The following is a 27,978-nucleotide window of genomic DNA, read 5'->3' as shown; positions in this document are numbered from 1 at the left end:
AACACAACAATGGAGATGAACACAGAATTAGTCTGTGTGATGGCCAGTCTTGGCTATCATGATGACACGGACTACTTTCTGGGTGAAGATTGTCTTCCAAGTCTTAAAGATTTGATTCGTTTCTTGAAACATGAAGATGAATCTTGTAACATCAGAAGACAAATGGGACATTCTCAACTGATTCAAAAGGTATGACAATCTTTCAATTATTATCCATAACAACGGTTTTATTTTGAAAGCTCTAATAACCTATAATAACTAATGTTTTTCATATGCTAATAAATCTTCTGAATTGTTTAGGACCTTCTTCCAATGTTCATGTTTCATGCTGAAAATGCAGAACTCATTGATATTGTTGTCAGGTATGTTAATTTTATCATTTTTTACTACTACATTGGCGAAAGAATATAAATTAGATAAAAACAAGACAACGCAATGCAAAAGTTCATTCCTGCGAAATAAGGTTGAAAGAGGCCATCAAAGATATCAATATTAAGATTTACAGCTCACAATAGTTGAGATGTCAATGATTCTACTTACTTTTTAGTCTCCTAAAGGTCCATTAACTTGGTGGTGAATCTAAGTACAGAATTTCAAGTCACTTTCTGTCATCCTTTCAGATTGCTTGTCAATTTGACCTCACCTGCAGACATTTGCTTTAATAAGAATCAGAGTGAGCTAGCTGAAGAATCTGCCCCCACAAAAATGTCAAACACTTATTCTGCAAAGCAAATGGAAGTTGTTGGCCATCTTCAAGGATACAAAGAGGTAAATTTCTATTCTGATCTTTCCGATTGTACCAAAATAGAAATCCTAAAAGTTTTATCATTATAACAAACTTTAACTTTTTATCTTTAATTTATAGGCTTTTGTAAATGAAAAGGCAATGAGTGCAATTGCTGCTCAAATAGGAAAAGTTTTACAGATGGTATGTTATTATTATGCATTATTTATCATATTGATACCTCTTACTTAATATTCAGTGAAATCTCTGATCTATCTAAGTAGTTTGTTTTGAGAAAAGATCCTTAGGTACACATTGAAAACTCACATAATTTGATGGCTTTATCTAGGAAATGGAAGATCGAGGAGAAGATGAATATTTGTTATTTGAACGATTGCTTCTCTTGCTGAGAAACATTTTACATGTTCCTGCTTCACCAGAAGATGAAAAGGTGCATTTTAAAATCATTTTACCATACTACTTATGCTTCATTCATTTTATGTTTTAGAAAAACAGTAGCAGTTCTCTACCCTCATATTTTCTTAAAAAGCTAAACTAAAATGGTTAAACCTAAGAAAGCCAATGAAAGTTTGTTTGATCCTTTCGTTTTTCTTTTTAGCGAACTGACGATGATGCCTCTCTACATGATCAAATTTTATGGTAGGACATTCTTGCATTCTCTTTTAAGTCCTACTACAACTCAGCTAGCCTATAAACATTTTTAAATATTTCTGTAACCTGTATTTTGAAATTCTTTACTTCTTAGAATTTTCTTGTAATCTCTGCTACATACAAAGATGTATTTCTATTTAAGTATTTCTGTAACTTGTTATTTGTAATTCTTTACTTCTTAACATTTAGGAGCATGCACTTGAATGGTATCGATGATTTGTTAGTTTACATTTGTAGCTCGCCAGAAGAGGTAACTTTATGTGAACGTTTAGGTTATCATTTTGTCCATTAGAAAAGGATTCATTCTTTTACAATTTTGTTTTAACCATTGAAAAATTTATCTTTCTTTCTGTCTATCTTTTCAATTTAGAGTCGTTGGGCTATGCATTCCATAGAGATTGTCCATCTGATGCTTAGAGAACAAGTAAGTACAATCTTTTAATGTTTGGACGTAGCATGAAGGTACGTGAAGCACCTAGCTACAGTGCACAAGGTTGTGGGTTCAATTCCTGGCAAGGCCATACCAAAATTTCGTACTTGGTGCAAAAAGTTGTACTTTACGCTCTCTGCTTGATACTTTATTTAAGTGAAGCAATCCAGGGGGGAAAGAGTGGCACCCTCCAAGTAGGTAGACAGCTATCAAAAGAGGAGCCTTTGCTTACCTCCTACAATGGTCACAGACTTTATGATGTTGTGACATACATGGAGTTGTAAAACCTGAATGAAGATAAACATGTAGCATCCATTCCGAGCTTTAATTATTGTTTCATTAATACCAGAGCCTTTCCCTTATCATTTTGGAGAAGTTTCAGTCCTAATAGAACCATCCTCAATGCAGTAATAAATGAATACTAAGTATTTAATTGTATTTTTAGAATCCAGAAAAACTTGCACAGACTTCTGAAATTAGAAGTGAAAGTGAAAAACTTGAGGATACAAGGTATATCTGTATATTTTGATGGTATTTTACAAGTTAACAACTCACGGAAATTTGAATTATGTGAACATTTTTAGGCATTTCAAGTAGCCATTGTCTCTGAAGAATGTTATACTTCATTCAAGCCAAAACGGTCATTTTTAGGGAACTGATGAAAGCAAAAGAAAAAGAACAAGCAATCAAAAAGACTTCAACAAAAAAAGTTTCAAACACAAGGTAAAAACTTTATCCGGAAAATAACAACCAAGTGTTTTTTTATATTACTATTATCTGATTAATAAAGAATCATATTCATCCACCTAAGCGATAGAGATCTTGCCTTAAAAGCAATATACTTGTCAGAACTCATTTACAAATTATGACTCTCAACATTCCAATTTCTAACAACAATAAATTTTCGAACTACTATTTTTTCTTTCAGACATTCACGATTTGGAGGCTCCTTTTGGGTTAGCAACATGAAAGGAATCGGTCATAAAAACACATTGGTACACCATCAACATGTGTCTGGTATGGGTTTTCTTTGTCAGTTACAACAAAAAATTTTTTTTCAATTGTCTTTTGCATTCCTTTTGCCTAAACCTAATTGGAAAATTTTGTAAAGTCCCTTTAACTCGAACCGCTTTAACCGCTTTTTATGCTCCCTTCAGTAACAATACCTCATAGATCTTTTTCCATATAACTCATATATTGTTGTTGTGAACACCACCTCCATTTAACTCAAAATTTCCTTAATTCGAACAAATTTGTGTTTTTCCTGCGTCTTCGAGTTATGGAGATATACATTCTTTATATTAAGCTTGTATTTAATTTCTTCTTGTTATTATGTGTTTAGATGCCAATGATATCTCATTTGATCACAAAAAGTATCGAGCAAAAGTACCAGTTCGAAAAAGAGAAGCAAAAGACAATATTGTGGAACGACGCTCCACCCTTACAATTAGGTTATTATTGAATTGACTTCAATCTCCCTAGTGAAAGCTTTTCACCGAAATGTGAATTTATCATAAATTATCTTAATTTAAAATTTGACCTGGTGATTTTGCACTTATTATTTCTTCCTAGGCTGCTTTTAAAAGAATTTTGCAAGAAGTTTTTGGAAGATTGTTATAATCCTTTGATGCGACAAGTCAAGGTAGCCCTTTCTCATTTAATAGATTGATGCTAAAAATCTTTCACAAAACAATACCAATAAAAATGGTATATGGCATACTATGGGCATTTTTACAAGTTTTTATAATGCTTGGTGTTGTTGGCCCAGCGCTAAGCGGTAGGCCTTTCATTTGCAACTTTCTGTCTGTCTACGGTGGTGGTGGATTCCATCTGTGTGTCCGTTTTGGTAGAAACGGCGCTTAAAACCAGTAACACACTTTTTAATTTTGCCGTCTGGAGAGGGAAAAGCTTGCTAAAGTCGGATACTGGCTATAAAAGATATATTTTCTGATTCCGCGCTACTTCAAAACAATTTTCAAAACAAAAATAGATGTCGGTCGAAGCAAGGAGGTTGATTCATACTTTCTTGAACATTTTCTTTGCTTTAGTGGTCAAGAGACTTTCAAACCAAAGAAATTTTGTAGTGATTTTTCTTTATAAACCTTTTTCAACATTCTGCCATATCTTATAGTCTTTGCTCAAGTTTTCATTAATTTTTATGAGTGAAAATTCCTTAAATCACTTTCATTTTTAGTTTCTTGTTTTCAAAAAGACTTTATTTTTAGGAAATAATGGCTTCTGATATAGAAATAAATAAACTGAAATGCAGCTCATGTGTAAATTTGAATAAGATGCTACACAAGAAAACAGTCACTTCTAGACTAGATATGTCGCTGTTAACAACTGTCAGTGGTAAGGACGTGGTATGATTTTCTAACTCCACACATAATTATTTCAAGTAAACTGATTCTGGACTTTGTTAATGGATACTAAAATGGAGCTCATGTGTAAATTGGAACAAGATTGGAACTTTTTCCATGATGCTACCCGTGAAATTGGTTATTTCTGGATCTGTCTCGTTTGACGATTGGTGGCTTGAGTTGATTGGCTTGATTTTTCAAACTCGACACAGAATTATTTCAAATAAGCTGATTATGGAATATGTTAATGAAGACTAAAATGCAGCTCATGTGTAAATTTGAACAAGATTCGTACTTTTTTCATGATTCTACACATTAAATAAAATGGTCATTTCTTGATCTGTCGGCATTAAAACGGTCGGTGGCTTGATTTTTTCAAACTCAACTCACATAATTATTTAAAGTATATAAACTGATTCTGGAATCTGTTAATGGACACTAAAATGCAGCTCATGGGTAAATTTGAACTAGATTGAAACATTTTTCATGGTTGCAACGCATGAACAGTGAAAATGGTCATTTCTGGATCTGTCACATTGACTGTTAACTTACATTAACCACATGAAATTTATTTGCCTGGATATCCAGACCGTAAAACTATTTCAACGTCTTGTTTCTTTAAGATTATTTTTCTGGTTTACGTTTATATTACGAATATATGTCTGGTCCAACTAACATGCCTGCAGGGATATTTCTAAGCAGAATATTTGCGGGATTTTTTTATATTTTTCTATGGGCGCGCATAATTTATGGAAAATCTGACCTTGTGAAAAAAGATAAACAAATGAAAATGAAAACTCAGGTTTATTTCTAAACAAAATAGCCGTTTATAAAATGTGGTAGCTGTTTTGATGTAGTTTATAGTAGTTTTGAAAGTTTTTTGAGTTTGTAAAAGAGGTTTTATGGTAAGTTAATTATGTGTGTCTGCCTGGGTTTTCAAAGTTTTGATAGTCTGTCAACAAGGGTTCGACTTTTTTGGTTACACCGGACTCTAAAATTTTAGAAACTTTTAATGTTGAAGTAAGATTTTTTTTTCTGAAATTTTGAGTCTGGATCCAGGCTAGAATTTTATTGGAAAGTTGAATGTAGTTGAATACATTTTAGCGAGGGGGGTCCGCTGCTAAGGCCTGGTAAAAGAAAGACGTTACCAAAACTGTAAAGGCAAAAAATAGGTAAAAAAAATTGACGATATTTGAAACTCGTATTCAACCGGGTGAACCTGCGCCTGTAGGCCCGGTTGGTAGGAGACTATTCAATAAAATTTGAAGCGTTTAACCAATGAGAAGTACCGCGGTGATTCTGAAAAAAAATTTCCTGTCTTCACTTTGATCCATGTCAATGGGTCATACATTTACTGTTTTCAACACTTTACTTTTCGCTTTTGCTGGGCCTTCACGCCCAACGGGCTTCTTGTTGTTTGTTGTTTGTTTCTTGTTGTTTCAGCAGTAATTAATTCGTCTTGTATTTTTGGACCTACCTCCGGTTAATTCATAATTAACCGTTGTCTGTTCGTCCGTCAGTCCGTTCGTCTGTTACCAGCTTTTCTCGAGATTGGCTCATTAGTTTTTTCTGATTTTTGGCACAAAGATGCAAAATGGCAATGGTCCAAAATGTGATGGAGCCCGATTTTCGGAAAAAAAATATGCCGGAAAAACTGGTTTTTGGTATTTTCTCGAGATTTTATCATTAGTTTTTTCAGATTTTTTACTCAAAGATGCGTACTAATAATGCCCAAAACATGGCCGAGTCCGATTTTTGAGAAAAATTTTTTTCCGGCGGAAAATGCCAGAAATCGCCGTTTTTCTAGATTTTCATTGGACTTTTTCCTTATAGTTGGTTGTTTTTTCATTCAAAAACATTATTAATAGCAATGCCCACCATCAAGCATGTTTCAATTTTTAATAAAATCGATTTTTTAAGCCGGAACTATTTAAAAATCGCTGGAACAACCTATTTTCGCCGGAAAGACAGTATTTCTTGAATTTCTCGAGTTGTACTTTATATTTTTTATGAAATTTTGCACACTGATGCAAAATGACAATGCCTAAAATGTGACGGAGCCCGATTTTCGAAAAACATTTTTTCTGGCCGAAAATGCCGGAAAAATGCCGGAAAACTGTTTTTTTGCATTTTCTCGAGATTTTCTCATTAGTTTTTTCTGATTTTTTGCTCAAAGATGCGTATTAACAATGCCTAAAACATGGCCGAGTCCGATTTTTGAGTAAAATTTTTTTCCGGCGGAAAATGCCTGAAATATGCCGGAAATCGCCGTTTTTCTTTGGATTTTTTCCTTATAATTCTATGTTTTTCACACAAAAACATTATTGATAACAATGCTCACCATCAAGCATGATTTTTTCGACCAGAACTTTCTAATTATTTTTTCCCAACAACCCTCCCCTCTCCCCCCATCAACAATCAATGATGAATTTATTGCGTTATGCACTTTCGCTAAACGCTATATTTTCTGACTGATTTTTTTCATTTTTCTCCTCGCATTGCTATCTAACTTTCATCATCAGGTAGGTCCATTCAGCATCTAGCTTGTTTAATTTGAATCGACGAGGGTAACACCTTGTAAAAGTTTACATAATTACACCTGGTTCATCTGCACAAAAGTAATAATCTCCCATCATCCCAAACGCTTTTATCAATCCTATTATCTTTTATTACTATTCAGGAGAACATCACCAGTAAAAGATCACAAGAAAATGACGAAACTTTCTATATGTGGGCACTGAGGTTAACTTTTATTTCTTCTTTTATGTTTTCAGCTATCATTTCATCTTTCTGTACCTCTTGACAAAATTGACAAAATTCAATTTTTCAGAAAAATAGTCTGAATTCTCGAAAATAATTATTTCTTATAAGAAAAGACATTTGCAAAATAAGCGTAACCTTAAAGTCAAGGTCATCAATTTTTTTGTAAATCAAGTTTGAATCAGAACACCATCATCATTTTTTTGTTTTTCAGGTTTTTTATGGCATTTAATAGAGTGCACTCTTTCAAAGTTGAGTATGTTAGGTAAGCCATTTACATCTTTAAATCCATGTTGTTATGGTTTTCTTATCCTTATGTGACGAAAAAGAATGGGTCTGACTGTTGAGAAAACTATAGCGAGAGTTATTTTACACATGGAAAGTTATTGGTAAACAATGGAATGGTTAGTTATCTGTAAAACACAATTTAGGCGTAGTGGTATAGTGATTATTATCCTTGACTCCCGCCTGGGAGGCCCAAGTTCGATGCCCGCTGTGTCACTACGATTCACTCGGCAAGTAAATGTACCTTCGCCCGGGTCAACCCATGTCATGTGAGGGAAATTGGGTACCACTACTCTGATACAAGAGGTAGACTAGACAGATATTGTGACGTGCGGTAGCACTCTCAAGGTTTGGTCTCGCGCGATCATTGCTTTCCCAGTGTCGTTTCGAGTTTCACGGTATACGCCATGGCTTGGCAGCTCGCGTCTGTCAGCGCCGTGACTCTTATTCCTTCAGGAGTAGGACCCATTCCGAATGCATTCGGAGGGCTCGTATCTGTCTATCTAAACATAATTTACAATAATCAAAATGGATTGAACCCTTTCAGCCAAAAATATTGTGTAACTTAGAACATATGAATTATCCTTTTTTGTTAATAAATACCATAATTTTCCCAATACTATTCGATGTTGTTTGAAGTATCTGACCTTGAGACATGTTCATCCTTTTCATCAGAAAAAAAAACATCATCCTAACTCCTCTGAAAATAGTTAAAAGAGAGCTTATCAACTGGTTCAAGATCTCACGCCCTTACATTTCTTCCATACTGTAACCTTGAGTAAAATCTGCTAATTTTCTTGTCTAAATCTTTTCCAAAATCGAAATATCATATTTGAAAATGGATTTTACGTCAAGATTCTTTATTTTTCCTGCTAAAAGCCAAGAACTTGTAACTCTAATATCTCTACTTTGGAAGAGATTTTGACAAAAGATTTGGAGGTTCTGCTCAGAATCGTTGACAGGAAAAATATCTCAAATCATCTGGTCATCCCTTTCAAAACTTTACATTTCAGTGAGACGTTGAACATGAACATATTTTATCAGACGTTGAAACAAATCAATCATTATTATGATAATTTCTTCATGCATAAACGAGGTGGATGGGAACCCTGGCAAAGAAGGTATATTGATCCTGAATATATCGAATTTATGTTACGTTCTTTAGGTTGACAATATTAAGATCCAGCTATTCAATTATTTCGCACTTTGATGTTATTTTCTTTTTGCATTGACTTTCATTTATAGAACAAAATTGAAACGTCTCACGTTTTATCATTTTTTTCACCAATAGATTTAAATTCCTTGAACTTATTTCTCTTAATAGACTTCATTATGGTATTCAAGCATACAAAGAGTTATTAACATATATTGCACATATGGACACCTCTCATGATACAATACTGAAGGATGCTTCTTCTATAATAAAAAGTAAGTATTGCGAGCTATGTAATGTAATGTAAATGGCAAATTTTTTGCCTGCGGCGCCATTTTCTACCCTTTCTTACCATATAAATTGAATGAATTTTCTTAAATAGGGGGGCTGCATATATAGGGTGGATGAAATATAAATGGGGGGATAAGACCCCTCTGCACACTATGGTTCTATAATTTTCAAATATTTCATTGTTTCACTGTTTCACCATAGTATAGTTTCACTCTCTCGACGTCATTTTCATCATTCGTTCTTTTTCAGATAATGTATTTTATCATGAAGAATATCGAAGTATTTTCTTGGTACTTATTCGACACTATGACGCTCACAAGCAAAGCAAGTAAGGATCTCTTTGAAAACTGATTACAAACATCCTAGAATCCTAAAAGAGCTCTCATATTCACAGTTGCATTTATATGGGGAAAAGTTTTTTCGCATCAACTTTTAAAAAGTTCATCTTTAACGTAGCTAATACGAAATTTGTTCAATTCTTTTACCATAGGAAATACTTGGCAGATTTGATTGACACTTTCCATGTTTTCCTGAAGATGTTGGAGCGTTTTTGTTCTAATAAAGGTGCTATTATAATTAAGGTAACATGAGTCTAGATTTCTTTATCACAACAAAGCAATACAGATGACAATTATCTCAACAAAACTAGTTAGATTATATTGGTGACAAGTCATTTGAATTGAGGTTAATAATCTTGGAACCTCTGTCACTCCTGTGAAAGTACCAAAAGACAATGCAAATTTTAGCAAAATCAAAATGTCAATTGATCCTCTATTAAACCCCGTTCTACACTTAAAAGGAACATGCTAAAGCTCTTCTTTATTTAAGGAAACTTTTTAAATTTTCAATTGAATTTAATTTAATTACACTAATACTACGACTCATTCTAAAGAAAACTGAAAAAAAATTATATTCTATCAATCTTCTTCCTTATTCCAGACAAAACGAAAGAAACAGAAAGCTCGTAAAAAGAAACGGCCAACCAACCGCCGTGCGCCGCCACAATTAACCAATGAACAGCTAGATGAATTATGGGAGGATGACGTTGCACCAAATTTGTCATCTATACTACAAGGAAATGAAGAGTTGCCAAGTGATATTGCGCCACCTTTTGATCCGGCTAGTGACCGCCCTGACGATGAACAAAGGTAGGGAAAAATTCATGATTATTATTAATATGGGTTGGAATGCAGAAGTATATATCGTCGCCGAGAAAACAAACAAGAAAGTAATAAATCCAGATTCTGCGGAAAATCGGAAGAAAAAAATCTCTAAACTATCATTTTCCTAACTGAACATAGCAAATGCTAGCGACTCAGTAAAAAGGTTTCAAAATGTTCGATGGTCAACTTCAGGTCTTTTTGGACCTACCTCCGGGTACCCCGGTGGAGGTTCTATAAATTAACCCATGTCCGTTCGTCCGTTCGTCCGTTCGTCTGTTACCAGCTTTTCTCAGGATTGGCTCATTAGTTTTTTCTGATTTTTTGCAAAATGATGCAAAATGGCAATGCCCAGAACGTGACGGAGCCCGATTTTTGAGAAAAAAATTATTTGGGCAAATTTGGGCCAAAAACTACCTAAAAATAGGGTCTTTTGGACTTTGTGCAAAATCCTGTCATTACTTTTTTCTGATTTTTTGTACAAAGATGGAGGGCAAGATTTTCTAAAGAATGGCTGAAGTGGTTTTTCCCGGAAAATTCTTATTCGCCTTAAAAAACGGATTTTCGTATTTTGGGGGAAATTCCCTTTAACCAAATAAGAAAATATAGCTTTTCTCAATGTTGACTCATTATTTTTTTCTGATTTTTTGCACAATGATGCAAAATGGTAATGCCTAAAATGTGTCGGAGCCCGATTTTCGAAAAAAAATATATTTGGGCAAATTTGGGCCAAAAACTACCTAAAATAGGGTCTTTTGGACTTTGTGCAAAATCCTGTCATTACTTTTTTCTGATTTTTTGTACAAAGATGGAGGGCAAGATTCTCTAAAGAATGGCTGAAGTGGTTTTTCCTGGAAAATTCTTATTCGCCTTAAAAATTGGATTTTCGTATTTTGGGGAAATTCTCTTTAACCAAATAAGAAAATATAGCTTTTCTCAAAGTTGACTCTTTATTTTTTTCTGATTTCTTGCAAAATGATGCAAAATGGCAATGCCTAAAATGTGACGGAGCCCGATTTTCGAAAAAATATATATTTGGGCAAATTTGGGCCAAAAACTGCCTAAAAATAGGGTTTTTTGGACTTTGTGTAAAATCCTGTCATTACTTTTTTCTGATTTTTTCTACAAAGATGGAGGGCAAGATTCTCTAAAGAATGGCTGAAGTGGTTTTTCCTGGAAAATTCTTATTCGCCTTAAAAGACGGATTTTCGTATTTTGGGGAAATTCCCTTTAACCAAATAAGAAAATATAGCTTTTCTCAATGTTGACTCATAATTCTTTTCTGATTTTTTGCACAATTATGCAAAATGGCAATGCCCAAAATGTGACGGAGCCAGATTTTTAAGGAAACTTTTTTTGGGCAAATTTGGGCCAAAACCAGCTTAAACGGTTTTTTGGGGCTGAATGGTTTAAGTGTTTTTCGTATTTGGGGAAATTCCTTTTTACCATTTTACATTATTCAACACACAAGCTTTATTTTTCCATTCTGAATTTTTGAACGATTATTGTCACTTTTTTCTTATTTTCATCTGATGTTAATCATTAGGTAGGTCCATTCAGCATGTTGCTTGTTATTTCTTCCGCGACGATATTTTAAGACCTAACATTTATCTCATTTAAAAAAAAACTGGATTAGCTAGTTACATTTTTTGACCCATGCCAAATGTGATAATCTCACTGTTTTAAAAACTAGATTAGTTGAAGTACATTCTTTGAAACTTGCCAAACCTGATAATCTTATAGACTTGCAACCATGGTTCGTATTCAAGATTGTTTACGTACCTCTAAACATGGCAAGGCTGTCGTTCTTCTTCGTGCCTCAAGGTATATATTTAACGTTATTTTCTCTTTATAAAAGAGGGTTCATATCTTATCTACATGCCCTAATTTTCTATCAGTCTTAAGTGAAGGGAGTTGTTGTGCGAAATGCTTTCGTTTCATACGGATTTCAATAAAAGACTTTAATAGAATTTGAAGAAAATTTTTTTGTATAAAGTCTTTTTTTCTGTATGAGTCGAAGTGCTATGATTTGACTAGAAATGAATTGAGGCTCTGCACTTTTCTTCATTTTTCTTTTAGAGAGTTTTGGCCTGATGATGCTGTTTTTGGAAGCAATGATATCTCAAGAGAGGACGAATTTATGCTCCTTAGAAGTTTACTTTTCCAAGAATTAGATCGTAAGTAGCGAAACATCTGCCATGATTAAATCCGTTATTCGTTAGATCAACCAAAATTAAAGTTTTAGATGAATGTTTCTTTAGACTGAAGCTTTTACAGCATACAACTTTGCTAGGACCGCACTGTTTTGATTGAAAACGCTAGAATCCAGAAGTACCAAACAAGTACCCAGCGTACCAAACAAGTACCCAGCGTACATAACTTTCGACCACTTGAAGAGGATTCTAATTATAAAAAATATGTAAATTCTACCGGGTGCACCAAAAAAAAGTATACAGGTTTGTCAAGATATTGTGAGCTTCAGGATTTAAATTTTTTGTTCATTCTTTTTTTATCGTATAGAGGATGCTCTAACTTGAATCTTGAGCTATCTATCATACATAAAGTTTGAAAAATTAGTTCGAAAATTATCTAAAAAAAACTTACTTTTTTTTAATGTCGAAATTTCAAAAAATCATCAAAAACAGCAAGCAAACTTTTCTCTTCACACTTACCTTCTTTGCACATAAAAATACCAAAAAATGCAACTGTGTTCATCAAAACTCGTTACGGAATTTAGAAATATGGTAAAAAAAGCTATTCCCATGTGGAATAATATTTTTGAAAAAGCTAAAAAAAAAGTTTTGGAAATCTCAAAGAGAGGTTTCGATATTATGTGTGTGCTATGTGAGAAAACTTTTGAAAAAATAGTCACTATTCCTCGACTAGTTGCCCAAAGAATTTGGGTCTGCATCGAGTTTGCTCGATGTTTTATGACTTGCAAATAAGATGGAGAAACTGTTGGTAAAATTTAAATGAGAAAAAAAAACACCAAAAAAAACATTAAAATTATGTTTTTGTCATTTTGTCTTATTTATAGCTTGATTGCTGTTTTTAATGATTTTTTGAAATTTCGTTTTTTTTAGATAATTTTCGAACTAATTTTTCAAATTTAATGTATGATAGCTCAAAATTCAAGTTAGAGCATCCTCTATACGATAAAAAAAGAATGAACAAAAAATTTAAATCCTGAAGCTCACAATATCTCGACAAACCTGTATACTTTTTTTTGGTGCACCCGGTATATAAGCCCTATGCCTTCGAAAAAAATTTGGACAAATTTTGCCTGCAATGTGCATGGTTTTAGGTCGAGAAAATTTTGTCTGAAGATATCGTTTTTCTGAATGTAATTATTGTTGTTATTATCGATGTCCGATATCTCCACTTAGGACCAGAATACATGAACGAGATGGCAGCAGAGGACAACGAAGAAGAAGAAGCAGGAGGAGAAGATGAAGAGGAAGATGACCCAGGTACGTTGTAAAGAGGCGAGTCATGTCATAAGTTCGTAGGGGTGTAGGGTTGAAGGTGTGATGGCCAAGTGGTTTAAGGCGTCAGCACCTCAAATCAGGGGTTCCTAGTACGAATCCCCAATCCTTCCAATGTTCCGTTCAGTTCATAGATAGCCGGGCTGGCTGAAAGTGGACCCCGTGAAAACAATCAAAAGACTGTCTAAAAGTCCTAGATTACTGGGCTGTTCACGTAAATTATCGACTCTATCTAGGCCCAAGCAACAACATATTTAAGTCCCACCAACAACATATTTAAGTCCCGCCAAATGCAATATTAATACATGGCCCGCCTTGTGTAAGTTATTAGGAATCAGAACCCAAGTTAACCGATTACAGTGGGAAGGGGGTGAATCACAGTGTCGTCCATGTTTTTGAAATTCCCGAAGGTCGTTTCGAGAATCACTGTGATTGACCCTTAATCACAGGAAAAAGTATGAAAATCACATGCTTGGTAAAACTGATTTCCGAGCATGTGATCCTGCAAAAAATCACAAGCGTGTGAAAATACAATTCACAAGCCATCTTTTCTCGACTTATTAAATGGGGTGTGACTAGATCTAAAATCACAAATAGGATTGTTTGTCTTTCTTAGAGAGAGAGGTTTAATACCCTAAAAGTAATTGACTTCTATTCTATTTAACAAGTAAGAAAAGATGGATTGCTAATTACATTTTCACACGCATGTGATTTTTTGCAGGATCACATGCTCGGAAATTGGTTTTCACACGAATGTGATTCACCGATTTTTTCCTGTGAATGTCTTTCTAGACATTTTTTGTAAAGCCTTAGTTTTGACAAAAGCAAACAGCCTCGGACCCCAGCCAGTAATGGGGCTATCTTTATTCCTTGATTGATACCAAAGACTTGTTTTACAGGCGAAGAAGAAGAAGTTGAGGAGAATCGCGTGGAAAGTGTCGAAAGAGAATTCAACATGAAGGCCTTCTTATCATCGTAAGTTATTAATTATTATTAGCGATTCGCTGACTAAAATGAGGATCTTATCGTTTTGGTAGGTTAGAGCTTTGCCCATTATAACGCTGTAGACTGTAACGCGGCGACGTGGTAGGTTTTCACTGATTATTTACTATCATTGCCATCTTGAGAGAAAGACAAGCTTCATCTTTTAACATTGACATGATTAACTGATTATGCCCATTCCAGTATTTATTTTATAATTCGTTGCCAAATAGTTTTCTCATCTTATTTTAATTTCAGGCTCGCTTCTCCTCAAATTTTGATTCCATACGCTTACCTGTTGAAGAACTTTGAGAAGAATACATCATCTACAAACCATGCCATTATTAAAATGATGCACCGAGTTGCTGTGGAGTTGAAGTTCCCTGAAATGTTTTTCCAATTGTCCATATTCATTACTTTTAAAGAACTTTTGGATGTAGAATGCTCTGAATATAAGGTAACAATAAGAGGGGTATTTATTAGCTCTGATTTAGACGACCAACTTTTTGCCCAGTTTATTTATCGTATGATATATATTTTGATGCAAACATAGAATTTGCCTGTAAGCTCTAATTACGACGGCCGATTTTCTGCCCTTTTCATTCCAATGGATTGTTCCTATACGAACCTTTTCTATTCAAAAAGAAAATCTTGAAAATGTGTGAATACCCAATGGTAAAATTTACAATGAAGACCTTGTAAAAAATTTTTCATACCTTAAAGTGACAGTGGACGAACTGAAACCAGTCTTTTACCCCTTGGAAAATGAAAATTACTCCTCAGCTTTGGAGCCCCTGGAAGTTCTTCCAAGATTACCACCTGGAAATTTTCGTCCACCTCCCTGTATGTATAAAATGGAATGGCCTGAAAAATTAAGCAAATTTGAGAAACATGTTGAAATTCTTTCACGCGACCATCAGTTTTCTTAGAAATTATGCTTTTTATACCTTTTAAATGCCATTTTCGATTTTCAGGAGCTTTGTAAATTTGCCAAGTACATCACTGGTAAATTCGTTGCTGCTGCATCAGAGAGACCGAAAATTTTTGTAGAAGCATTGTTTTGGAAAGGCACTGGTGACTGCTATCAGATAAGCGAACGAGAAGACCAAATGCCAAACCAATCGTGAGCAGTTTTTATAAATATTTCACAGTCATTGTTGATTTCTATACTCTAAAGAGCTGTATAGAGTATATGCTTTACTAACGAACAATCTTTTAGTTTTAAAGACAGGACATGTTTTCTAGACATTTCTGGTAAGGCTTATTTATCTATTGATTGATAGCAATTCGTATGTATGCTTTGTCCAAACAATCAAAATTTATGGCCCCCCAGCGGTTTGCGTGAATGGGCTTTTTCGGTTATGCGTGAAAATTGAAAAAAAATTGCGTTAATGCGTGGACTTTCTCTTTTTCCGCTGACTATGTGCAAATTTCCCGATTTCCTCCGATTTCCAAATGTTTCCCGATTTTTCCCGAAAATTTTTCCGATTCTCTGAAAAAGAGGGTTTGCTTGAAACTCGAGAAAAAATTGCGTGAATGAGTGAATTTCAAAAAATAATGGCGTGATTGCGTGAATCGAGGGGGCCTCGTTAATCAGTCAAGGTCTCACCTTTTTGTTCTCTCTCCAGGAACATATAAATCATTTTAAGAGCCACTTTTGTAAGAAAGAATTAGACAATAGGTTAAGTATGCGTAAACCAATCACATGATCATCTCTTGCGTTTTTCTTCAGTGCGAAATACCGTGAAAAATGGACTTTCGAAGATGAAGAAGAGTTGAAATCGTTATATGAACAATATCGTGATTCTGATGGTAAGTATTAAATTTCCCAGGTGTTCTCTTTGTAGAAATTATCGCTAGTTATTGCAAAAATGCAATTATTTCATCCAGTGTTAAAAACTTTCCCGTGTCATCGAAGTATTATCCGTCTGTAATTCGCGTAATTCGGCATAATTCATCCATCTGCTAATTTTTCGTGCTGTGTAAAATCCATTTTTCATTCTCAGACAAAAATACTTGCTCTGACCACTGTTCACTTAGCCTGTACCTTCTCACTAAACCATTTTTTTAAACGCGGTAAGAAAGCGGTTTCCGTCTAACAGGCTACTGTTCACCAATTACAAGAGTTTTGACTGAATTTTCTTTAACACGATTAGAAAAGTTCAAATTTCAAAATTATGAATGTTGTATTTGTGTTGTAGACGTTGTTGGTGATATTTTGAAGAGTATCGTCGATAAGGATCGAACACGAAGACAGGTGAGCCTAATTGACTATCATTCTGATCAGCGTCTTAATTACCACGTCATACAGCTTTTGTTAGCCTGTAGTCCACTTAAAGCTTTTCGATAGACTGGATGACGCAATTAAGTGGCGGGGTAGTATATTGCTGCCATCTTTTTCTATTATGCTGCTACACTGGATTCGTCGTCAATGGATATTATGAAAATTCAGTCAAAAGTAGACTCTAGTCTAAGCCTTAATATGCTTATTAATTGGTGAGATGCAGATCGAGCAGCGGGCGTGGGGCTCCTTAATTTTTATACTTTTACAAATCTCATTTTTAGATTTCGAATAAATTGGTACGGATGCGACTGGTTGATAGTGCTAAAGATCTTCCAAGGTATGCAACCTGTTTAAAATAATAGCATTGTCCACAGCATATTTCATTTACAAAAACCTCATAATCATATGAAAATAAAATATTTTTTGCCTTTTGGCCTATATTATCTTCTATAGTCCTAAGCAAAATTTTTAATTACCTTTTCCCAAATCCTCCAAACTCGAGATATTCATAGGTTTTTTTGAAAACAATAGATTTTGAACGTCGAGAAACCCATTTTTTACGATGTTTGAAAATAATTAGACAAAAAATTAGACCTTTTGCTTAGGACCATTTAAGAATGAAAATTTCGAACCATCTTTACTATAATCCTTTTAAAAACTGTTACTTTAACCTCAATATGATTTCCAGACCGAAGAAAGCAAAAGCAAGAGATTGGAGTGAGGAACAAACAGAAGAATTGCATCGCTTGTTCGAAGAATTCAAAGAAACTGATAGTATGAATTTGTTTTTTTTTTATTGTAACTGTATTGGGTTTTCTAGAAAAAAACTTCTAGTGCAAAACCCTCCTAAAATTCTGGATTTTTCAACAGGATTTAAGATCTTACAATATTAAAAATGTAGTAGTTTTTGACAGACTTGGAGTATATGGGTTTTTTTTTTGAGAAGCCTTATGTATTCTGCTTTCATTTAGATTCAAATATTTAGTCCTAGTATTTAATCCTAGTGCTTTTAGAAGGCTGGGCTCGAGTAAAACATGGTCAAAGGCATTGACAACCGAAATTTGATTTTGACTCAGCTGAAAATCTGGAGGTTGTAGACGTACTAGAATCAACTATTTGACCCTAATTAAGGGTCGATTCTACACATAAGGGAACCAATATAAAGGGGAGAGTTTTATTTGACTATCATTTCATACTGTTATAGATATTTTGAACAATATCATGGTGGCAATCACTTCTGGCAAATCGAAACAAGCTGTAAGTGCAAAGATGTCAAACTTCACTCTTGTAAACGGAGCTTATATTTGCTTTTGAAAATTTTCAGTATCGCTACCGTTTCCCATTCTCTCAATATCAGTATGCTAGATGACTATACTGAATACAGAGTGGTGTTTGGTGTTTGATAAGCAAAACTTGAAGGGCATTTTAATTGTCCATATAAACTAACATTACCCCGAACAGTTGTTGCATTATCATATATACACCTTAAGTACTATGTAACACGACTTATGAACAACTACAGTCTATGTCATCTTAATTTAACTTTTTAACAAAAAACCGCCAAGATTTGAAAACGAACTAAGGAATATCATTTTCTTTATTTGACAGCATTTTGAATCTTTACCACAACTTGAACCTAGTTTTTCACCTAGTTGTCAACCATCTATGCCTTGTTTAAAAAAAAAAGTCTAGCTAAGCTGTTTGGATACGGTGCCTCTAATGAGCTTTGTTTTCAATATTCTCGACAGGTGGTGGCTCAACTGATAGCGACAGGGAAGATTTCTGATCGAACGCAATTGAAGAAGAAGAAAGAAAAGAAACGCAGACGAAGGAGAAATGAAGAATTCAAAGAACTAGTGGTAAGTGAATAGATGACCCGTGTTCGTGTTTTTGTTCTTTTTTAAAAGTTGCAAAGCAAAGATAAATGAATATTGTGCACAGGAGTGGGGTACACATAAGCCGCGTCTGTTTGGCTTGTTAGTTGTGAGGTCCCTAGCGTTTTCTTTAGAAAATTATTTCAGTTTATCAGTATTTCTTATCTTTTATTCAAGACCCTAGACTAGGTTTAACTGGGAGGGTTACTTATTAAATGGCTTTCAGAAAGTTAGAATCGACAACACGTGTAAGCTTCTTCTTACCAACTTCTTTTTCTTTTTATTAACAGGATGGTGAAGATGGAGAAAATGACAGTGGAAGTAGCAGTGGTAAGTCATCTAAGCTTTTCCAATAATATAACTATAGCTTGTTGTGGAACAAGCAATTAGTTTTACTGAATTTGCAATGAGAATACCTCGTTTATGATAGGGTATATCTCAAAAGGATGTGGACATTCCACTTTTTTTTACAATTTCTCAGCAATGATACACCGTTGGAAAGATATCCTCTAGGAGCATTATCTGATAAATTATAATTGAAGAAGAAAAATGAAGAAATTTTCTACTGGTTCAAAAAACATGATATGATACTTTGGTTATTTTTGGCCATTTTAGCCCTACAACACATAGTTTTGAGATCACCATTGGAGTGTCTTGGGAATTTTCGATAAGATTTTCATAAATATGCTTGTAAAAAGTCAATACCCAAACGATGTTTTATGAACTATGACCAATAGATGAGATTAAATAAATTTCAGGATTTCATTTTTTCCCGACTGGGATAGTTTGCGAGATGACACTGCTGTACCTGTGTAGGCAGGACATTTCCTTAAGCTTATAATCTTATTTTGTTCCCTTAGACGAAGAAAACGAAGAAGGAAATCTGGAGAACTTTTTGGAATCTCAACGATCTTCGAACGCTAACGCTACCAATAGTAATAGCCCTGCCAACAATTCCGATGATTCTGACAATGATGATCAAGCAGATATCACGCTAGATGACTCTGTTGTTGATGACCTCCCGCCTAACGCGAGTGTCAGTGATTTAACGCGCAAAGTCAAGGAAATAGGTAGCTATCTATGGTCTATATCTAATCTTTTCTTTGCTGCCTGAAAGGTTTATAATTAATTTTGTTAAAACAGAGGCTCTCGGGAACTTTTCTATGTAAACTTAAAAGTAAGGGCTCAGAATTGAGAAGGGGTGAAATTTTCTTTTTCTTCGTTGCTTTAAGCCTCAGTGTCTTTTCTACTACAATTTATTTTGAAGGCCTGGAGTTCTCTTAGATTTTATAAGTTAGATTTTTTGGACCTACCCCGGTGGGATGAAGGTCCTATAAATTCACCTCTGTCCGTTCGTCCGTCCGTTCGTTACCAGCTTTTCTCGAGATTGAATCATAGGAATCATTTGATTTTTGGTACAAAGGCGCAAAACAGTGGTGGCCAAAATGTGACGGAGCCAAATTTTTTTTTTGGGCAAATTTGGGCCAAAAAACGGCTAAAAAACTGGATCATTAAATTTTTTTGATTTTTTGCATGAAAGTAGGGTACCATCATAGGTAAAAGAATCACTATATTAATAAGCATACATCAATGTTCTTAGTCAAATTACTCAATTTCTTTATGAGATAGAAGTTTTTTTTGCTCATGAGGGCTTACTTTTGAAGAATATGTGTGTTTAGACATGAAATTTTGGTTGCTTGTCGTGTTTTTATAGGAAAACTGGCCAAATTCGATATTTTTTTATAAGCACATTATCAATTACTTAGGTATTAGATTTTCTCGAGATTGCCTCTTCATTCTTTATGATTTTTTGCACAAAGATGCTTAACTACAAACCCTCGAATGTGACTGAGCCCGATTTTCGAAAAAAAATGTTTTTGGGCAAATTTGGGCCAAAAAACTGCTAAAAAAAGGGTTTTTTGGACTTTGTGAAATATTGGATCGTTGTTTTTTTTTTAATTTTTTGCATGAAAGTAGGTAAAAGATGGGTCAAGCAGATTTTTGTAAAAAAATTTTTCAGCTCAAAAAACGGATCTTTATCTATAAGAATCACTATTAATAAGCATACATCAATGTTCTTAGCCAAATTACTCAATTTTTTGATGAGATAGATGTCTTTTTATGCTCACGAAGTCTTGAATATGAAAGAATATTTCAAGAGCATGAAATTTTGGTTTCTAAACGTTTTTTTTATAAGAAACAAACGACTAATTTTAATAAATCGTCACTATTTTTGTTCTGAATGATTGTTTAACGTTCATACTCACGTAGATAACAATTATATATGTGTTAAATGCATAACCAGGTAGGTCCATAAAAGTTTCACTTGTTCACGAACAAAATAAATTCTCATTTCCGTAGGTTTCTCACAGCAGATCATTTGGTTACAAACACGACTAACGCGGGAAGCCGAAGCCAGGGAAGAAGACCCTCAAGGTATTTTACAAATGCTTTTTTTTGCTCTTCTATGTTTATTGTTTTCAATGCAACGATTTGTTCGCTTTGAAATGATCTGACTTGAGACCTTACATCATATTATTTCAATGAAAAGAATGCTTAAAATAGAATTGATAAAATCTGTTGAGAATATCTTGCGGGCATTACTACAGTTGACGCTCTCTAATTTGATTATCAAAGGGAATTTGATTTTTATCGAATACGGATGCGTGATGGATAGTAGAAAGATTCCCAAATGAAATAATTAAATAAAAACATCAAATGAATAAGCTGGTAACGGAAAATATAGTCGCGAATCGATTTTTCTCAATACGGGTCCGTAAAAACATGTCAAAAGTCATAAACTTGTCAAAAGTCATAAATTCATTGCGAAAGTTCGAAATTTATAGTTCATACTTTGTCTTAAAAACCTTTTTACTGCTAGAAGTCGAAGAAGAGAGCAAAAAACGTACAAGGGAAATTTTCATAAAAAACGGAAGCATACCGAAAAGCAAAATGTCGAATCAGAGAGCGTCTTTAAAAATATTTCTGACCCTTTGAAGGGCATTGTGAGCTCTAGTTTTTCTGTGTAACAGCATTTTTTTATTTCTTGTATGGTATATTATTTGAAACGACTTCCCCCCCCCCTCGAAAAAAAAAAACTTTCTTCAAAATGTATTGTTGTGTTTTCCTAAGGTAAAAAAAAGATTAAAAAAGATTTTATCGGTAGCTACTCCCTAATGAAAGAGTGACGCCTCTTTTAACTTTTCGTTTCTCTATAGATGAATGGTACGCCACACCTTTGCTGACCATGACAGACGAAGATGAGAGAGCTATGAAGAATAGACTCTTCAGACGTTTGTTGCGCAAGATCGGTGTCAAACCTCCTGCCGATTTCAACGTGGTAAAAATACCATTTTAGTTGTAGTTTGTTTAAAACCATAAGTAGTTTTCCTAGTTTCTTTGGTTTAAATAAGGCTGTTGTTTTTAAAGAATATTTTTCACTATCAGGTACTGAAATATTGTTTGAGCAGGGGCTTCAAATCTTATCCTAGAACTGATAATAACGAAATCTAATAACTAAACGGAGTTTGTTAGTCTAGTAATTTTAAAGCCTAAAAATGGTGAACATTAAATTTTTTAGGCAACTTGGTGGACGATACCGCCCTCACTAACGCCCGCTTATTTGCGAAAGATGATATCACAAATCGAAAGCACAGTCTCTTCAACGTCAATAGGTAAAATCCACCCATTTGTATTTTAGCTTTAAATCAATTATTTTATCCCACACCATGTAGTACCCTCTTTAAGAGGTTTTGATTGGGGGGGGTGGAGAATTTCTGGTGCCATCAGTAAAGATTGAAAGACCGGGATTATTACTCTCAGGTACGTAATAGCCGTCCCCCCGCTAATTAATTTTTCGATTTTTGTCCTAATTCTGCTGTATTAGCCTCCTTTTCAAAAATTTTCCACCCTGCAGGACATTTTTATTCCACCCCTAAGTTTTGAGATTTTTACCAACTTCCTCCCCCGGCTATTAGGTACCCGGGAGTAAATCTTTGAGATGCAAGACGAGATGAGATGTTGAAGATTTTTGATTGAAACGAGGTCACTATTTAAAAGATTGAAAATAAATTTAAACCTCCCCTTTTTTCAATGTTTGGTGATAATAATATAGAGTAAAGGATACAATAACTGACATGATCTGTATTAGAATCCCGTCTCACTCTCCCATCGATATATAACTTTTTCAGCTCCTAGAGAGTCTAACACACAGAACGAATCAGTCACCGATCTCACACCGGATGAACCATCAACGTCTGTGTCTGCTTCTGCGTCTGCTTCTGCATCTGGGAAAGAGTCACAATATCAAAACACAGTCAACCCCACTGAAAACGAAAGTGAAATTTCAACGGCAACGACCACCAATAAAAAGAAGAAAAAGAAGTCACGTGTTATGATTGAAAGTGATTCAGAAGATGATAGCGAAGACGGGGGTCTTGTTGTTGATGAACTATACAAATCACCTATGAAGGAGACCAAACAATCAACCAATCAAAGTATGGATAAAGACGCAGGTGAGATACTTTTAAATTCTTAATAATACGTAATGGTGTGACTATTTGAATGCAACTGGACGATTCCCTTTTAGGATGAAAATCTTTACTTGACATTGATGCTTTGATTGCTTTATATGAAAGATGGGGGTATATACTCCACATCATTTTTTCACTTTTGTATGGCCTTGCATGATTGTTCGCTAAACCAGCACATTGCCTAGTTAGCTGCCGTTGCAGTTTGAAAGAAGTAATCCTGGAATGAATTTAAATTTTTATTTCATGTTTCATGCGGTATCATTCTAAAGATCTTTTAATTCAGATTTCAACTTTAAAAGGTCTGTCATTATTAAATGAAAATATTTTTGTTTTTAAAGAAAACAGTGATGCAGAACCGAAAAGAAGAATATCTATGATGGATTCAGATGATGATATCGAAAATTCGGACAAAACACCTCTGGAGGAGAGTCAGGTCTCCAAAAATGCTGATCAGAAAGATGTGGAACACTTCAACGGAGAGAATGTAATCAGTAAACCAGGGACCAAACGAAGGAGTGTCATGTTGAATTCTGACAGCGAAGATGATGAAAAGGAGAACCAACCTAAGAGATCACGTGTGGAGGAGAGTGAGGTATGAGAGTTTCTTTTGTTTGGACCCTAAAATTGAACTCCTCCGTTGGTCTTTATAGGTATCATTTACTGTGAAATTTCACCTTCGTGAAATGGTGATTTTTAGGTCCTTTTTATTCTGGTTTGTAAAATACACGAAATAATTTTCTAAGAAAATCCAAACAGGTCTATTTCGATTTCAAATTGGCCAAATAACAATAATCCATCGAGACTGCTTTTAACAGAACAATCGAGCGGAATCTGACATTAAGACAAACCGGCCCTGACTACTTCGGTTTTGTGTCATTTATTTACCGAGCCATAATTTTAGTGGCCAAGTATTTGAGATAATAACTTTTGTGATAATAAGTAATAAGTAATAATTTTGAGATAATTATGCATATTGGCATAAACAATAGGTATCTGAACCAAGAATAGAATGAGGGCCTTCTTTTAGCTTTAGAAATGAACCAAAGGTAGGGTGTTATCTTATTCACACAGCGCTGTCAGGTAATTGACTCATGGGGCGGTATTATTCGGCAGATTTTCTCATTTTTTTCTTAACTTTTAAGTGTTTCATCGCACATCTGAAAACGATGCCGAAACGATTTTACCGCAAAAGCTAACCGTAAAACCACTGTAAATGTAGACCTCATTAATTTGAGAGCGCACACAACACAAGATCACTTAAAAACAGGCAGCGGTGAAAACGCTAAAACCAATAGAGCTAATGAAAAACAAAAAAAATTCGGTCTCTTTTAATGTGGTTTTCGGGAATTTTTCTTTTTCTTCTGCAAGATTTTTCTTTTATGTTGCAACGGCAATCTGTATGCCATATGGTGCTCCTTTTGTATCAGTAATTACTCGACCATCTTGATTGCTAATTGCAGAGTGGGATTGTTAATTTTAACAAGAAATCTTGATTTGATGTGCTATTCACAACAATTAGGTGTAACCCTACCATCCCTCCCTTTTCATTTCTTAACAGGGGCTAAAACCCGTGCTCTCAACGCTAGAGCGATTCTTTTGCACGAGTGACCGCGTTTTCCCTCCAAAATCCAAAATCCTCCTTTCCAAGCTTGAGAAGATAAAGAGATACTTCAAATTTATGACTCACGATATTTCTTTTTGAAAATACCACAACCACACCTTAGCATAATTTTCATGTCTTAAGGGCTCTTATCATAGTCAAAAGGTCGGTTATATTACCGATTATTCGGTTATTTTTTTAATTATCTGCAAAATATTGAACTATCTAAAAAATTTCGACAAAAAATTGGGATGAAAAATTGGTCAGAAGCCAATATTTTCAAAGTTTTGAGACAAAGAAGCTTTCACAAAAACTTTCCGAAAATCTATTGTTAGTTTGGTTAAAGATACACCATCTAGTGCTAATTTTTTTTCAAAATGTTTTTTCTTCGCTGAAAATAAGGTTCTTAAAGTGGAAATACTTTTTCTCGCAAATATCTTCATTTTCTTCTTTATCAAATTTTTTCAATGCAATTTTTGAATTTTCAGATTCAGGAATAGTTGGCCTAACAGAAAATGTATAACATGCCATAGTTTTGTTGGTTACACCAGTCAGAAAAATACATTTTATAAACGACAATTATGAAAAATTTTACTATGGTCAGAGCCCTTAAACCATGACAAATCTAAACAGTGTTCATTTACCTGCTTTACATGTCAATCGATTTAGACACAACAAAATATATAATTGCAGCCTGTCTCTGTTACCGGATACTCCCGAAGTATGAAAAACAATCATCAGATCATCCAACCAATTTCACCTTTTTTCGTATAAAACAGATTAAAAATGTTTCAATGAGTAATGGCATTCCGCTACTGCCCACCCCAGTAAGTAAGTAAGTTTGCGACCGCAGTCGAAGGCGACCAGATGGCTTCCTTTTCGTATAGCTGTCTACCCGAAGGTAGAGGAGGGCGCCACTCCTTTCTCTGGATTTCTCCACTCACCCTTAATCCGTCTCTTTAGTTGCTGAGCATCAAGCAGAGAGGCATCAAGTACCATTTTGGGAATCTTTGGTATGACCCGGCTGGGGATCGAACCAACAACCTTGCGCACCGTAGCTGGGTGCTCTACCTTCATGCTACGGTCGCTCCACCCCAGAGTCGCTTAACTATAATTCCAAATAGAGCATTATAAGAAGATAAGATTTCCTCCACTTGGTATAGATGATCAATGCTCTGGATTTAAACTTTCCAAACGTTTCTTCAAGAATTTGCCTTAATCTCTACCGATGCTTAAGGTTCTGCTGGTCGAGAGGTTACTTTTTTTTAGTAGATGCCATAATTTAATTTCTATGAAAGATATGAAAGGTAGTATGTTTGGGACAATATTTAGAGTCTTAAAATTAGACCTTTACAGTGCAGAGTAGATTTTGGTGCATTTCTTTGAAACTGTTTTGTGGTCGGACTGTCCAAAAAAATTACCTCGATAACTTGCAGTGCACCCTCTCTTCTATGGACTCTTAATCGCATTTACTTCTGAAAGACTTTCCACATTTAGGGATGGGTTTTGGGTGTTCAACCCTTAAGCGACCACTTTGCCTAGCTGGCAAACAACGTAGTTTCAACGTTAACCTAATGTTCCCAACGGCCATATAACATTAAATGAACGTCCATAACGTTGTGTGCCAGCTTGGGGGTATAACACCCACCCCTTTCTTATAGACCCTTTCTCAATCCCGGCCAAGTAAAATCTTTGATCGGAGTTTTTTTGAAAAGTGATACCCTAATGGCAGCACTACTCAATAGCGGTGTAAATGCATCGAGAGCGCTAGGTCTACTTTCCCTCGAAAACTTTTGATGATGTAGCGCCGTTAGACGCTAATTTTCAACACTGCAACGGCTTCTGAATTGGTGCCCATTCAAAAAAAACTTTGGTCAAATATGGCGAATATAGCTTGGTCCAGGGATATATAAAGGTCATTGGGTATAGGTTATTTTTAGTAAGAGATATTGTTTATATTGATTCGTGTTGATATCTGCGTCAATCGTTTGTCAAACAAAGTTCATCAACCAATAAAAAAAGACTTGTAAGATGTTTTTTTATAGTGACATCAATCGAATAAAGCATTAAATCCTACAGGTCCGGAAATAATAAATCAATTTCTTAATATCCGTTCTCGTTTTATTTTTCTTGAAAAATGGTATTTCAGGATATAGTTGTCTTTAATCAGATTCATGCAAATCCTCCCCTTGCAAAGTATTCCTTTTGTTAACCTGCTTCTTTGCAGAAGAATCTAACCTCATCGACCAGCAACTTTCTACAGAATAATTCATCGTTTGCATAATTATCTGGCACGCTTCATAACTTTATGGATGGTCGACCTCATTTTGTTGTGTTTCAAGAATTACTACCAGGATTCATGATCCATTTTAGCCATGAAATACATTACAGTTAACTTTAAAATTCCTGACTTTGTTGCCTGAGTAACTGGTCCCCTTTATATTTTAATAATCACCAGCCTCCAACGGGAAGCATAGGATTATAATTTTTGTATATTTTGATTATTTTTGTGTCGTTCTTATTATGTTCGATTTTGCGTATACTTCTGTATAATGTATGGCAATAAAAATTTGCCTATTTCAGAAATTGTCTTTGTTTTTCATGTTGAGGAGGTGTGACGTCCAGAGTGGTGTGGGAAATAAAAAAATCCAGGGGGTCTAGTTTCTTAAAAGTAAAAATCATGAGGTCTAGTTTTTTAGTATAACGATCCAGGGAGTCTGGTCAGAGTGTAAAAATCTGGGGGCAACTATATGTTGAGGAGGCAAAAGATCCAGGAGGATCCAGTTTTTCTGAATATAAAAATCGTTATAACCTTTACCGAAAAAACCCTCTTCAACACCTCCTGTTCCATGCAAAATCTCTAGTTTGTACGCTAATTTATGTTTTGTTATGTAATGTACGTTTGTTTGTCAATATTTTATCAATTGAATTATTTTCCCCACATTTTTATTTAAAGTCAATAGCCATCCTCAAAAATGAAACATTTCTTCCCAATAGAAACCGCCCAATATCATCGATGAAGATCTTCCAATAAAAAGCAAACCATCAACTTTACCACCAACAGAAGAAGTTTTGAACACTATGGAAAGTGAATTTGACCACGAACAATCTGCATTGAATTTCAGCTTACATCTTTCCGAGGGTGAAGATGAAATCGAAGAAGAAGCAACTGTCGGACGATAAAAGAATAAATTCAAACTTAGCCAGAACGCTATAAGAATACCTATCTATAGTAAAGTAATCGGAGATTAAGATTCGAATATTATTAAGCAAACCAACCGTGCTCTAGAAAACATGACATTATCAAATGAACGGGTATATTGTAATCTGTATGAGCAGGTCGATTTTCTTGGCTTGGATGAATGATAGAGTATGGATATCTGTAAA

At 34.7% G+C, this 27,978-nt stretch overlaps 1 protein-coding gene across 1 annotated transcript; it reads left to right on the top strand.

The window, feature by feature from the left end:
* Positions 1 to 27,976, top strand: LOC136820651 (protein timeless homolog; the record flags this gene model as incomplete). The annotated part of the gene is given in 40 exon segments (XM_067076846.1): positions 1 to 189; positions 301 to 362; positions 621 to 768; positions 866 to 928; positions 1,074 to 1,175; positions 1,344 to 1,384; positions 1,586 to 1,646; positions 1,767 to 1,820; positions 2,272 to 2,336; positions 2,478 to 2,549; positions 2,755 to 2,843; positions 3,169 to 3,277; positions 3,399 to 3,468; positions 6,867 to 6,928; positions 7,161 to 7,211; positions 8,245 to 8,352; positions 8,556 to 8,659; positions 8,925 to 9,003; positions 9,166 to 9,256; positions 9,615 to 9,823; positions 11,579 to 11,659; positions 11,915 to 12,012; positions 13,222 to 13,305; positions 14,220 to 14,295; positions 14,560 to 14,758; positions 15,276 to 15,424; positions 16,034 to 16,113; positions 16,503 to 16,558; positions 16,867 to 16,922; positions 17,274 to 17,359; positions 17,790 to 17,842; positions 18,334 to 18,444; positions 18,750 to 18,789; positions 19,320 to 19,529; positions 20,821 to 20,895; positions 21,678 to 21,799; positions 22,040 to 22,133; positions 22,650 to 22,973; positions 23,330 to 23,583; positions 27,589 to 27,976. Coding segments are annotated over 40 exon segments (4,263 nt in total), but the record flags the coding sequence as incomplete, so codon positions are not given.
* Between the last annotated feature and the right edge of the window lie 2 nt (positions 27,977 to 27,978).

Source organism: Clytia hemisphaerica, unplaced genomic scaffold (genome assembly GCF_902728285.1).
Source record: "Clytia hemisphaerica strain Z4C2 unplaced genomic scaffold, Clytia hemisphaerica genome assembly, whole genome shotgun sequence".
NCBI classification, from domain to species: domain Eukaryota; kingdom Metazoa; phylum Cnidaria; class Hydrozoa; order Leptothecata; family Clytiidae; genus Clytia; species Clytia hemisphaerica.
Note: the sequence above shows the minus strand (reverse complement) of the source record. Positions and strands in the feature narration are given on the sequence as shown.